At 44.3% G+C, this 14469-nt stretch overlaps 1 protein-coding gene, 1 long non-coding RNA gene and 2 other non-coding genes across 5 annotated transcripts; 3 read left to right on the top strand and 1 right to left on the bottom strand.

Moving 5' to 3' along the window:
• Positions 1-866: 866 nt before the first annotated feature.
• Positions 867-7205, top strand: LOC131186689 (uncharacterized). The gene is made up of 4 exons (XR_009152407.1): positions 867-1077; positions 2466-2586; positions 3332-3385; positions 6031-7205. It is a non-coding gene; the product is annotated as an uncharacterized LOC131186689 (long non-coding RNA).
• Positions 2659-2736, top strand: LOC131186911 (small nucleolar RNA SNORD126). The gene has a single exon (XR_009152444.1). It is a non-coding gene; the product is annotated as a small nucleolar RNA SNORD126 (small nucleolar RNA).
• On the top strand, positions 3769-3914 carry LOC131186910 (small nucleolar RNA SNORA79). The gene has a single exon (XR_009152443.1). It is a non-coding gene; the product is annotated as a small nucleolar RNA SNORA79 (small nucleolar RNA).
• A 135-nt stretch (positions 7206-7340) lies between the features above and the next one.
• On the bottom strand, positions 7341-12646 carry LOC131186688 (toll-like receptor 5). 2 transcript variants are annotated; one of them, XR_009152406.1, is made up of 3 exons: positions 11818-12646; positions 7658-10432; positions 7341-7500 (listed from the first exon to the last, which is right to left on the bottom strand). XR_009152406.1 is itself a non-coding variant. In XM_058160533.1 (2 exons), exons 1-2 carry the CDS (start codon positions 11861-11863, stop codon positions 8451-8453), a joined length of 2028 nt encoding a protein of 675 aa, XP_058016516.1. In that variant the 5' UTR covers positions 11864-12646; the 3' UTR covers positions 7651-8450. The 2 variants fall into 2 exon arrangements, 1 of the variants encoding a protein (XP_058016516.1); XM_058160533.1 differs by lacking the exon at positions 7341-7500 and having other exon boundaries at positions 7651-10432.
• Positions 12647-14469: the final 1823 nt, after the last annotated feature.

The raw sequence follows: 14469 nt of genomic DNA, 5'->3' as shown, positions 1-14469 counted from the left end.
AAATGCTCCCCCCCCCAATATTAGCAGAGTACAATTTTTTCCTCCAAGGCAAACACAGTAATTGGTCACTGAAAGCTGCAGGGGGAATTCTGGGAGTTGAAGTCCACAAGTCAGTCAGTCAGTTTGTGTCTGTCTCTCTCTCTCTCCTAATTGGCGCAAATAAATACTCCCGCCTCAAGTTAAAACAATAATTGGCTTGCCTTCTCAACCAATAGCAAAGCAGACACCCTTATTTCCGGCTCCTCCTACCTACTTCCGTTTTCCTACAGATCTGGCAGGTAAGGAGGGCTGTTTCTTTCGTGCTGAATCCATTAATAATCTTAATTATATTTTTGCCATCCGGACTTCTTATAACCTTGGAAATATTTTAGCCAACGCAAGGAAGACATCCCCGTCAAGATGTTAATCAGATTATTAAACCCTTTGTATATTTTTAAGCCATGATTCCAAACGTGGTTTGTCCCATGCGGGGCGTCTGAGATGACTATGCAGGCTTGCTTAAAAGCAAGATTTTATTCTGAACTGAAACCCAAATTCAACTCCCAAAACCCCAGATGACAAATAAACCAAATTTAAATTAAAACTATTTTGATAAATGTAATACAATGCATGTATAGAAATGTATGTATAGAAAAAAATAAACTTTATTCAGTTCTTAAAATTAAGCTAAAAATCTGGACAGGAATTTTAAAAACCTGGTTTAGAATCCCCAGTTTTGGTATTTTTATGTTTAAATCGGATGAGTCACCTTTAATTCTACTTCCTTGTTTGTAATGTGTAGGTTTATAAAGTATAATGGTATTCTGGTTTATTTTTTCATCTATCGAATGTATTTTTATGTATGGTGGCTTTGCCCAGAAGTCAAAAAATTTTGTATTAAAATACAAAAATGGCTAAAAGAAATCACACCGTGTAATATAGAATTGAAACCTGAACTTGTTTCTTCTGGGGATCATTAAAGGAAATTACCCTAATGTATTTTTGTTGGTTGCAGGATCCCTGGGATATTCCTCCTTTGTGACTTTCCGACAAGCCAAGTCAATGGGGAAACCAGATTCACTTAACAACGGTGGCAAGGTAGGTCGTAAAATGGAGGCAAAACTCACTTAATAACTGTCTCGCTTAGCAAAATAAATTTTGGGCTCAATTGCAGTTGCAAGTAGAGGATTACCTGTATTCTTTCTAACAGTGACCCCTGGGGTCATAGAATGTCTAGAATTTTATATATACTTTATATTGTAAGGTTGAGAGTATCTTGGCGACGTTTCAACGAGGTCATCATCTTCATGCTGGTGCTTTCGGCTTCATGCTGGTGCGAGCAAAGCGTATTTATAGAGAGATGGCAGCTCTGACCACGCTTTGCTCGCACAAGCACGAAGCCGAAAGCACCAGCCTGAAGATGATGATTGAGACCTCATAGAAACGTCGCCAAGATACTCTCAATCCTACATGGGAAAAGACCCGAATATGCCAAGACATACATACATACATACATACATACATACATATTTCCCCCTGTCTTGAATGCCATATTGTCCTTTTTTGTTCTGACCCAGCCTTAGCAGAAGCAAGCACTCCTTGTGCCGAAAACCCCCTCTTTATTTACCTCTGAATTAATTGCATTCACCTACCGAACAGTCCAGGCAATAGTCCTGCAAGGAGTTAATTGCAGTAGCAGAGCTTATCAGTTCCTTGCAAGGCCTTGAGCTCCCAGCCCAGGGGTCGGCAACCTTAAACCTCTAAAGAGCCACAAATGTCCTAACCTGAAGCCCCCTGTTCAATTCTGGTGCCGACTGGAAGTCTGATTCCCCCACCATAGAGTCTCCTCCTAGCATGACGTCCTTTTTCCTCTACCTGTCCTAACCGAAACCAATTGTGGAGCCGACCAGCAACAGGGAGCCGCAGTAGAGGGACGAAAGAGCCACATGCGGCTCCATAGCCACGCGTTGCTGACCCCTGTCCCAGCCGAAAGGCTGCGAATTAAGTTCTGGCACGCAGTCTTTAATGCACGAAACACAATGAGCAAAATCTTCAGAAATACGAACGGTTGTCTCCTACAACCACCACTCCCCTTTCCTTCTATTTATTTCCCAGCCAGGGAGGGGCCATTCAGGGTTCCCGTGTGCCTTTCTTCCCGAGTCGACTCCTTGTCCTCTGGTTGCTCTCCTCTCCTAACTGCTCTGCGCATAAGCGCATCTGGAACAGGCCCCAGCTGTTCTTCCTCCTCACTCATCTCAGCCTCCAAAGACAGCTGCCTTTCCAGCGGCTGGGAAATGTCAGACGGCCCCGTCTCTCTTTGCGTCCGACGCAGAACATCCATCGGAACCTTCCCCAGACTCCACAACTGGCCCAACCTCCTCATGTCCGAGTCTGTCCCCAGCTTTGCTGGCAGCTGGCGGGCCACAACATATTTATACTATCAAGATTCTAAACGAGCGAACGTATTTTACGATCTTGTCTCTTAGAGCTTGAGTGCCGCGGGGTCTTGAAGGAGCAGCTGCGTCACAAGATGGACTGAAGGAATTTCTGGAAGTCACCGACTCTTCGGGAGTTCGGTATCGTTTGGTATGAAGAGGATGGAAAAAGGTATCTTGATTTTTTTTATTTTTCTTACCGGCTTCAAAAAAAAGACTTGGAAATATTAATAGGGTTTTCGATCGTCTGCTATGATGAACTGCATGTTCTGTCCGTGTTTCACCTGATAAACCATGATTAGAAACATGCCCTGAGCAGAGCCTGTTTGCACACCGCTGTCTTCACAGGGATGGTATCCCTTTTGAGCGAAAAGAAATGCAGCTAGTCCTCAATTTACAACACTTCCTTTAGTAATAATAATAATAATAATTTAATTTGTATACCGCCCTTCTCCCGAAGGACTCAGGGCGGTGAACAGGCAGATAAAATAAAAACGATACATTTCAATAAAAACTTATTCCAATAGCCTAAATTTAAAATACAATACAAAATATAAAATAAACCCCAATAAAATCCATATTTAAAAAAACCCTATTAAGCCAGTCCTGCTCCAAAGAATAGATATGTTTTAAGCTAAGTGGGGAGAGAATGGGGATTTTGCAGTATCCTTCCCCTGGAGTGGGGAGGAAATGGGGATTTTGCAATATCCTTCCCCCAGGAATAGGGAGGGAATGGGGATTTTGCAGTATCCTTCCCCTGCCATGCCCACCAAGCCATGCCCACAGAATCGTAGTAAAAAAAATATAAATTCCACCAAATTTAAAATTCTATATTACAGATTTTTTTTTTACTGCCAGTAGATTGAAGTATTTGGTTGCTAACTCAAGAATTACTGTGTTGTTGGTTTTTTTTTAAGATTGAAGATTCCAGCAAGAATTGGGTGAAAACAATTTATCTCCACTTCAAAAACGTAAGCGTTGATGCATTTTTCCTGGTTTAATAAGAGACAAAAGGTTGTATCTGTAGAAGAGGCTGTTGACGGACTAGAATTAATGAAAAATAGTTATAGAAGTGGATAGGTATAGAAGGTTATTTTCATCGCCTTCTCAAGCTCACAATCTTAAAAAGGCACAGTATGGAGGGAGAAGACAGGGGCGCGATGGGTACCAATGTTTCAGCATTTAAGCCAGGAGTCTCCAAGCTTGGTAGCTTTAAGACTTGTGGACTTCAACTCCCAGAATTCCTCAGCTTTGCTGGTTGAGGAATTCTGGGTGTTGAAGTCCACAAGTCTTAAAGTTGCCAAGATTGGAGACCCCTGATTTAAGCAGTCCAAAGGTTTTACAAATGCTTGAATGATGACTGTTCCTCTCACTGCTTGCAAGCTTCAAACAGCGGGATTTTATGTCATCAGATATTAACGTGACCTTTCTTCACTCAAAAGTGTCTTTAGATGGGTTGGCCGTCTGTGACGCGGTTGAATTTTGCGGGGTCACACATTTCTAAAGAGCAACAAATGTGACTGTTAAAAGTCTTTGAAGATCCTGGCTGTTCCCGTAAAATACACAGAACGCAGCAAACCTGCGAGCTGAAATTAGCATCCCTGCACAGAGAATTGCTTTGTACACTAATGTTTGTGGAGATTCTCAAGCCCTCCAGGTCAGGAATCTCCAACCTTAGCAACTTTAAGCCCGGAGGATTTCAACTCCCAGAATTCCCCAGCCAGCAAAGCTTGAAGTCCACCAGGTTTAAAGTTGCCAAGGTTGGAGATCCCTGGTCCAGGTCATAGTTGTCCCAAAGGTGCTTTTTCAAGAGGCAACTGGACTATAGAAGGAACAGATCAGACATCCAGCCCTTGGTTATCAATGGAGACCTTAGTGGAGCAAGTGGCCAGCTTTAAGTTTCTTGGTGTTACCATCAAACAGGACCTGAGCTGGGGCCACTCACATTGCAGCACTGGTCAAAACGGCCCAGCAGAGATTATACTACCGGAGACTTCTCAGGAAACAACAACTGAATGGAAAACTGCTGGTGGCATTCTACCGCTGCACCATAGAGAGTATTTTAACTTACTGCATCTGTGTCTGGATTGCCAATTGCACAGTGGCAGATGGGACAGCGCTCCTGAGGGTCAACGTCATTGCCCAGAGGATCATTGGTTGCCCTCTCCACTCTTTGGAAGAGCTTATTTATTTATTATTTATTTATTTTATTTATTCATATTTTTATACCGCCCTTCTCCGAAGACTCAGGGCGGTGTACAGCAAATAAAACAACAAAAATCCAAAACAAATTAAAATACTATAACAAGTTTAAAAATCTAATTCGACTGCTGTATACTTAAAATATTAGCTAAAATTAATAGCTTAAATCAAAGATCCATCTCATCCTGGGCACCTTTTTTTTTTTAAGCTATTACCATCTGGAAGCCGGTACAGGGCAATAAAAACAAGGACAAATTGGCTGAAAAGCAGTTCCTATCCCAGGGCAGTAACTATATTGAATTGCACTATATTGACGGTATAGTGCAATATGAATGCAATATCGGGGGGTTTCAATTCAATTGTATAAAATGTGAAGGATGTGTGTTTGTGTTTTATTTTTGTACAGACTGAAACTGGCATTTAATTTCGTCGTATGAGGTGCAACGAACGACAATAAAAGTAAACTAAACTAAGCTTTTTCAGCTCCGACAGGACAGTGGGGAATGGTAGGATTTATACTTGTTGCAGGCAGTTGGTTGTTTGCGTCCTTTTTAGAGGGTTGTTGAGGCCAAGTGGAGGGTCACCTGAGTGGTTGCAAGTAGCTATGCAGCCTTCTTGGCTGCAAGGTGTTTTCTGTTATGTTGAATGTTGCCATGTTCTGCCGCCATTTTTCCTTCACTATTGAACACAAGTGCAGGCGGATGGGGATGAGTCTGGGTCCATAGATAAATCTTCCATAGACATTTAGCTACACACTTTGGGATAAACGCCCTTGGAACGAATCCGGCGTATGATTCGATTGCCAGAAAAAAAATGCCGGCTATAGGAACCATTTGCGCATCAGTTTGAGGTGCAGAGACGACAATAGACTCGTCCCCCGACAGCCTGCTCCTATGTTCAACGGAGAAATGACAAAAGTGCAGAAAACACCTTGCAGAAGCTCCACAAAGTCCTTTCAGCAGCTCTAAGAAGGCTCCAGACCAGGGGTCTCCAACCTTGGTCCCTTTAAGAATTGTGGACTTCAACTCCCAGAGTCCCTCAGCCAGCAAAGCTGGCTGAGGAACTCTGGGAGTTGAAGTCCACAAGTCTTAAAGGGACCAAGGTTGGAGACCCCTGCTCCAGACCCATTTACACCACTCGGATGACCCTGAGGACACAGGTAAACCTCCAAGTGGCCTCAACGACCCTCTAAAAAGGATGCAAATGACCAGCTGTCTGTAAGGAGGATAAATCCATCCATTCCCCACTACCCAGTCAACAGTTGAAGAAGCTTCTTAGATGAGAAGTGAAACATCTTCAAAGGGGAAAAAAAGCCCAGTTGCCTCTTGAGAAAAGCACCTTTGAGACTGCTCTGTGCGTTACTTTTTTCGTAGCTTGAATTATATCTAAATTTCTGTCTTTCCCCACCTCACAGAGATGCTGAATGTATTTTGGCAGGGAAACCGTTCTTAACTGCCAACCGTCCCAAGGAAACCGCGATGAGGAAGTTGAAGAATCGGCTAGCTCAGCCACAGTTGTGTCAAACGCCGTGAGAAGAAACAAGCCAACTTGGTTTTCTTTTCCAACAGTGACTTCGTTTATTGGGTCTGCTACAAACCGGGTCTCGGTGAAAGTTGAGGTCTCTCTGTATAAAAGTCAGCGCTAAGAGCTTCTGCCTCTCAGCCCCTTTTTAAACATCCCGCGCTGCTCATGCCCCGCCCCATGGCTGAATTGCTCCGTTGATTGGACGCCCGGCCGCTCTCTCCCTCCTCGTCTGACAGCTTCAGCTGCCACGTCATTTGCCAAATCCCGGAACTAAAGCAGCTCTTCGTAACATCCAGCCCTCTATCCCGGCCGCCAGTGTGCTGATTCCCTTCCCATGCTTCCCAAACGCAGATCCCTGCACCCCTCAAACAAGTCCCAGATATGTCATCCCATTGGATCTTTGATTAGGGGCTGCTCCCATGATCCGGATCCCTGTAGCGTCACTTGTTGAGCCAGAGCTGGGCTCGACAGATGCGCTGAATTAACGCAGGGAATGTGTAAACCGCACCTCACATTCACTTAGCAAATTGGGTCACTTCAATAAATTTCTTGTCCGAATTAAATGTAGCTCAGGGTTCTTCCAGTTAACGGACGCTCAACTCTGAACCGAACACGGTGACGTGCTCAATTTATGTACCCACTCAGCTGAGCGAAACCGGTGGCATTTGTCTTATGGGTTAGGGTTACCGATCAGGGCTTAGTTCTTCATCACCTGATTGAAAAATACATACCGAATAGACCTGTATCTTTATACGCCGGTTTTATAGATCTTAAGGCAGCCTTTGATAACGGTTTGACTGAGCTATGGGAGAAGCCGGAAGCTGCCTCAACTGACCACAGGCGGCTTCATCTATTACGTGCCCTATGTGCTAAAATAAAAGCCTCTGATGGCTCAACAGACTAATGCAGTCTGTTATTAACAGCAGCTGCTTGCAATTACTGCAGGTTCAAGTCCCACCAGGCCCAAGGTTGACTCGGCCTTCCATCCATCCCCCTTGCTTTTCCACTCTTACATAAACGACGTGGTAAAATGGCTAAAGAAACCAAATCACTGGTGCTGCCCCCCCCCAAAAAAAGTAGGTGACACCAGGAGGTCTTAAAAACAGCCTCGCGAGCCCTTCTCCAGTACTGTAATTACAATAAACGAGATAAATTATGAGAAAACAAAAATTGTGGCCTTATATTGATACTGTTTCCTGATTGCTTGTTTGTCCCCTATGACTATCGTTAAGTGTTGTACCAGGGGTGAAATGCTCCCGGTTCGGACCGGGTTGCCCGATCTGGTAGGGGTGGTGTGTGGTTCTGCCAACCTAGCAGTTCAAAAGCAGGTAAAAAATGCAAGTAGAAAAATAGGGACCACCTTTTTTTTTTTTTTTTTTTTGTTTACATTTATACCCCGCCCTTCTCCGAAGACTCAGGGCGGCTTACAGTGTATAAGGCAATAGTCTCATTCTATTTGTATATTTTTTTACAAAGTCAACTTATTGCCCCCCCAACAATCTGGGTCCTCTTCCCACCTTTGGTGGGAAGAGAACAGCGTTCCGTGAGCCTTTGCCGTTGAGTCGTGCCGGCCACATGACCACGGAGATGTCTTCGGACAGTGCTGGCTCTTCGGCTTAGAAACAGAGATGAGCACCGCCCCCTAGAGTCGGGAACGACTAGCACGCATGTGCCACGGGAACCTTTACCTATTTCCTTTGAAAGAAGTTATTAGGCAGAAGGTTATTTTCTAAAGTGCTGGTTTATTTACAGATATACAAAGTTCAGCTCAGATAGTTGCAACGTAGACAAAATATTGAATCGGCCTCTATTTTTTCCCATTCCCTTACATTGCAATAAAATGATTCATGCATATTTTGTACTGTACAGTAGTCCTCGACTTACAACCATTCATTTACTGACAATTTCAAAGTTACAGTGGCACTAAAGAAAAAAGGACTTGTGTCTTCGTCACACGACAGTTGCAGCATCCCATGGTCACATGATCAAAACCCAGACACTTGGCAACTGGTTTCTACTTATGACGGTCGCAGTGTCACAAATGTCACTTTTGCAACTTGACAAAATCCATGGGAGAAAGCCAGATTCACTTGAACAACGGTGCTATTACCATAACGCTTGCGATGATTCACTTCACTGTGGCAAGAATGGTGGTAAAATGGGCCAGAATTTACAGCTGTCACGCTTAGCCACATAAATTTGGAGCTCAAATGTGGTCGTAAGCCAAGGACTATTTGCATTGCCATTACAAGTCTTTTCCAGCCAAATTGTTCTCTCTGCTGGATTTTCAGGACATAGTTGACAATTTGTTCAAACTCCCTCCAAAACCTGTTGCGCAACAGAGGGGAAATGTGTGTTGTCTAAGAGACACTTGTGTAGGAACTGAGGCAGGGGCTGCCTCTGGAAATTGGAGCCGGTCTGAACGCAAGTCAGGAGTAGCTCAGGTGCCTTCACGGTTGTGTTGCGGTTCTGCAGCCAGTTGCTGAAATTTCTGAGGTCGCAACTGCAAACTAAGGACAGTTCCCTCAAATCCAGGAATCTCAGCTGCCCCATGGGTTGAAATGTGGCGGGCGAGAGGGTCATCAGCGGATTTCCACGGACACTCAGACCATGCAGGGATTTCAAACTACGGAAAATCTGTTCTGGAAGTTTGTGCAACCTGTTGGCCCCGAGATCCAGGATTTCTAAAGACGTCAAACTCTGGAAAAGGTTCCCAGGCAAGTCACGAAGGTGATTGGAGCTGAGATTTAACGCCCGGAGTTTCTCCAGATGCTGGAAGAGGTCCGTGCATCTCTGGGTGGCCCAAATGTCTCCCAGATTGTTGTGGGAAAGGTCCAGTTGTGTAAGCTGCCTTGGAGACTTCTGGACTTGTGAACACCTTGACAGGTGGTTGCCGGAAAGATTCAGGAACCTTAAGGGAGAAATCTCCGCGAGGTGATGCCAGGCATTCTCCAGGTCTTTTAGACGGTTGAAGGAGAGATCGAGATGGACCAGGTTTGGAGCAAGTTTTTCTATGCCCCAAATGTCCCGGATCCTGTTTTGCCCCAAATTAAGATGCAGCAAGGAAGGGAGATTCCCGCTGGGAACTCGGTCAAGAGCATTGTCTTGCAGGTCAAGGAACTGCAAAGATTTTAGGCCCGTCAGTGCGTCATGCTGAAAAATTCCAATGTGGTTGGACTTCAGAATCAGACGTCGTAGCGCAGAGGACTTCAAATCCTCCAGTCCTTCTGTGTACAGCTCCCCGAGAAGATTGTCGGACAGATCAAGAACTTGGAGCTTGCTTAACCCTGAAAATGCCCCCTTCTGAATCTTATTAATCTGGTTGGATCTCAAGAGCAAGGTGTTGAGATCTGGCAAGCTTGAGAAAACGGAGGAGTTCAGGGCGTTGAGAAAACCATGAGACATGTCGAAAGTCCGGATGCGGCTGTGACGCAGGCCCGAGAACGTGGTGTTTGAAATGTCCTTCAAGTTCTGGAAGCCGAACCCACTGCCAATGGCTCCTGAATGCTGCACCTTGAGGTTCTGGATTGTTGTGCCGTTCAGTCTTTTGAGGAAGTCTTCGATTCGGGTCACGTCCCATGGGTTGGAAGAGATGTCCAAGGTGCCCAGGGTGATGTTGAGAAACGGGTTGGCGCAAGAAGAAGGACGATCCCTGGACAATCGATTGGAGGACAGGTCAAGGAAGGTCAAATGACGCCCTCTGAGATATCGGAGGTCGTCCCCGCAAATTGCCCCGATTTGGTTGAGTTCCAGCCGAAGGACGCTTAATTTTTTCAGTCTTTGGAAGGTTGGATCTGGGCTCAACTGATGAAGACGGTTTCCTCTAAGGTCCAAGGTTTCCAGCGATACAAGGTCTCGGAAATAGCCCTTCTCCAGGATCCTGTTGTCAAAACCACTGAAGTCCAAATGTAATACCTTGAGTTTGGTCAAACCTTGGAACGCTTCGGGATGCAACGACAGATTCCTGTTGCCCCCCAGATCTAGGAAGGTGAGGTTGGAGACATTCGCAAAGGCCCTCTCTCCAACATAGAGGGGATCCCCTAATTGTTTCCCCAATGACAGCATCTTCAGGGCGCTCAACAGTGGGAAGGAGGACATCTGGATGGTGGAGAAGAGGTTGAAATTCAACAAGAAGACTTGAGTGGACACGTCCACGTGCGGGATGGCCCTGAGGCCTTGGGCTTGGCAGTTGGCCACCAGGCGGTTATTGATTTTGGTGGTGGAGCATCGGGAAAAGGCGCCTGTGGCCGAACTCAAGGCTGCCAAGACGAACACGATTGCGATGATGGAGACTGGAATGGAAAGAAAAGAAAAGAAAAAGATTTATTAGCTTCCTATTATTTTTTTAAAGTTTTTTAATTTTTTTTATTTCTTATACACATGTTGTAAATGTACATTCTCTTGTCCATAAATAATCATACATATTTTTTCTGAAGAAGGCACAAAGATACGACTCTTTAATTACATTTGGGGTTGCTCTACCACCCTCTTTCCCTTCCTTTCATAACAAACCTCCTCTTTCTCCTCCCTCTCTCCTCGCCTCTACCTTCTTCTTCCTCCTCCTCTCTCTCCTCCTTCCCCTTCCTCTCCCCCACTCCTCTTTCCCTCCTTTCTCACCTTCCTCCCTACTCTTCTCCCCTATCCTATCTTCCTCTCCTTCCCCTTCCCTCCATCCCTCTCTCTCCTTCACCTCCTCTATCTTACCCTCTATTCCTCTCTTCTTTCTTCTTTGTTGTATAATGTTTCCCTTGTTTGGTAATCAAGCAACTCCAAATTTCTAATATTCTATACTTTCTTTTCAGTTTCTTTTATATTTTACCCAGTCCCATCATTTCATAATTGTACATTTATATTTTTAATCTTCTTTCCTTCCCCCTCATCCCCCTTTTCCATTTACTCTGGCGATATCTGGATTTCTATTTCTTATTTGTCGTTTTCCCTCATTTAATTTTCCATTATTAACATTGTTTAGCTATCGTCTTTTATTCATCTCTCTTTTCTAACCATACATAGAATCTTTCCCCATGTCTTGAAGCTTCCTATTCTTCATGCCACTATAAAATTGCTCTTTCTAGGAATCCGTTGGTCAGGTGGAGCCTTAACAATTGACCACATGGCTTGTTAGTAGACCATGCAACTCAACTACATGGGATTTAATGGCCAACACAGTATCTCTCAACAGAGCTTCAGAAAAAAAGCCTCCAAACGGAGGTTCAGAAAAGAAGCCTCCAAACAGAGCTTCAGAAAAGAAGCCCCCAAACAGCTTCAGAGGCTTTTTTATCTGAAGGTGTTTCGGAGGCTTTCAGAGACAGAAAAAAAAAAAAGAAAAAAAAAGCAAGGCACAGAGCTCACAACCAAGGAACCTGTTGCTAAAATTCACCTCTGGGAACAGCTGATTGGAGGTATTCTGGGAGGCCAATTCACCTGCCTATCAGCTTTTTTCTTATTTTCCTCCCCAAAATCTTATACTCCGAAAAATACAGTATCTATTATCTATCATCTATCTACATCTATTATCTCTTATCTATCTATCATCTATCAATTATCTATCATCAATCTACATCTATTATCTATCTATCTATTATCTCTCTCTAATCTATCTATCTAACATGTAGCATATCCCAAGTTTAAAAGCAATGCTGAATTTCAATTTTTAGCCCCTGGTTTTGGGTCTCACCTTTGTGTATCTTCCACCCGGGCCACCGCTGGAGAAACTCATCCATGCTGCTGTGTGGAACGCTACAAATCCTCCCGCTTTAGGATGGCAATCGTCCGGTCTCTCTCGAGTGCAGGTGTGGTTGACTCTGGCGTTGTTCCCCTATAAATAACCCCTGGAACCACCCATCCTTCCCAGCCCGACGTCAGAGTTGACTGCGGACAAAAAGCGAAACGTTGCACAACGGGGAAGTGGCAGGGAAAACTGTCCTCTCCTCCCCCCCCCCCACCGCAACTCCCTGAGCAGTTTCGTGATTGTTGTTCCATGCACACACCATGTTTTCCTTTGGCAGGTCTTCCCAGGTCAAATATTTAGAAAGGGCTCGAATATAACGGTTGAGTCACGTTGGGGGGCAAACATTGACTTTCCATTATTGGGTAAAGCAGGATACGACATGTAACACCGACCTTGTTACGGAGGGAGCTGTGGAGGAAGTAGCTTTCTGCTACGTTTATTCAAGATAATTATCATTTCACAGCAGTATTAAACCCTTTTAAGTTTCTTCCTCTATTATCCAACCGTTGAGAAAACAATTCCAAAGTTCGAAAATATTCTGTGCTGTCTTTTTATTTTATCTTCAATGTTAAATTTCTCCACTTCTGCACAGTCTAGTATTTTTATTTTAATTATTTTCTTCTTCTGGGGGTGTTTCCTCATTTCTCTAGTGTTTGCGTAAATACAATTCTTGCTGCTGTCAAAATGTGTAATATTACCAGAGAAATATGCCTAACAAAAATAATTCTGGTTTATTATCTATATGTCGCTTTAACATTTTTTTCTGACCGCATAGGCATTTCGTCCTGGTTTTTTTTTTGGTTTTGGGCACATCCACCACGTGATAATATGTACCCGGAGTTTGGTTACATTTCCAATGTTTAGCAGAATGTTTTTAAACGTTTTGGCTAATCTAGCCGGTGACTTGGATAGTACGATGTTCGCTAAGCACTTATTGTATACGAAGAGAAAATATATATAAATCAAACTTAAAAAAGAAGATATTATCGTTTCCTCTTCGATTTCAGGCTTTGTGTAAGACTCATTAAATGCATGAGTGGCCCTACAAAAAACACACTGGTCAGTTATGGACGACCATGGTTGTTAAGTGAACCACTCGTTGTCTCACAAGGAAAGAATGGATGTGCAGGTTAGAAATCTCCTATATTCCCAAAGAGATAGAAGGTCTCCACCATTATTTTTGACCTCACAGGATGGTCTTCACATGGTCCTACCCAGCTGCAAACTCCATCCAGCTGCTACGAGAGGCACATTGGCACGACAGCAGGGTGTGGAAAAGGGCGAGGGATACAGATAGTTCTCGGCTTATGACCACAACTGAGCTCGAAAGTTTGTTCTGAGTGAACGTTGCCCCATTTTACGACCTTTCTGGCCACGGTTGTTAAGTGACTCACTGCAGTGGTTAAATTAGTAACACGCCTGTTAAGTGACTGGGGTTTCCCCCATTGACTTTCCTTGTAAGGAGGTCACAGAAGAGGATCAAGGACACTGCAAAAGTGAGCCAGTTCCCAAATGTCTGGATTTTGATCACACGACCAAGGGGGGAATGCGACAACGGTCGTAAAGTGTGAAAAACGATCCTACCTCCACTTTTTTAAAAGTGCTACTGCAGCTTTGAATTAAACGAACTGTTGCAATCCTTGACCAATAACCATGATTGAGCTCGAAACAGCCTCTGAAAGGCATTTTGCCTCATTTTATGCTCTTTCGCCACTTGGTCAATCCATCGTGGCCGTTGTTAAGTGAGTCGCCCGGTTGTTAAGTGAATCTGGCTTCCCCACTGACCTTGCTTCTCAGAAAGACGCAAAAGGGGATCAGGTGACCCTGGGACGTCGCTAAGCATCCGAATTTTGATCGAGTGACCGTCTGGACGCTGCAACGTTCTTGAGTGTGAAAAACGGTCCCAAGTCACTTTTTTTCAGTGTCGTCGTAACTCTGAACGGTCACTAAATGAATGACTGTTAAGTCGAGGACTTGTAGGTAGCAACCATGAGGCTGAGAGGCCAGAAAGGGCTAGACTCTATGGAGATTCTCAGTCCTCCAGGTCATGGTTGTCCCAAAGGTACTTTTTCAAGAGGCAACTGGGCTTTTTGGTTTTTTCTTTGAAGATGTTTCGCTTCTCATCCCAGAAGCTTCTTCAGCTCTGACTGGATGGAGGGGAACGGAAGGATTGATATTCGTTGCGGACAGCAGGTCATTTCCATTTTTTAGAGGGTCGTTGAGGCCACTTGGAGGTTTCTCTGTCTCCTCAGGGTCACCTGAGCGGTGCCAATGGGTGTAAAAGAACCCACCGGGGATGCTACAATGGTGGGGCAACTTTGAAAAACGGTCGCTAAGTCACTAAAAGGACTTTTGTAAGTTGAGGACTACCTGTAATTGATCTTGTGTGGTTCACTGAGAGGGCTTCCTCCAAATAACCGATCTTGCAAATCTTTTACTCTAAGAGCCTGTTGCCATGAGTTACTGCAGACGAGGATACCTTATAAAAAAAAAATCAAGAGGAGGGACAAGGATAGTTATTTACTCAGAATTGGAATTTTGTGAATGGTGGAGGTAAGACTAGCTGGCTTGCAATAATTAACCCAGTGTTCTGAAGCA

The sequence above is a fragment of the Ahaetulla prasina genome, chromosome 17 (assembly GCF_028640845.1).
Source record: "Ahaetulla prasina isolate Xishuangbanna chromosome 17, ASM2864084v1, whole genome shotgun sequence".
In the NCBI taxonomy this organism is placed as follows: Eukaryota; Metazoa; Chordata; class Lepidosauria; order Squamata; family Colubridae; genus Ahaetulla; species Ahaetulla prasina.
This window is presented reverse-complemented; position numbering and strand designations above follow the sequence as displayed.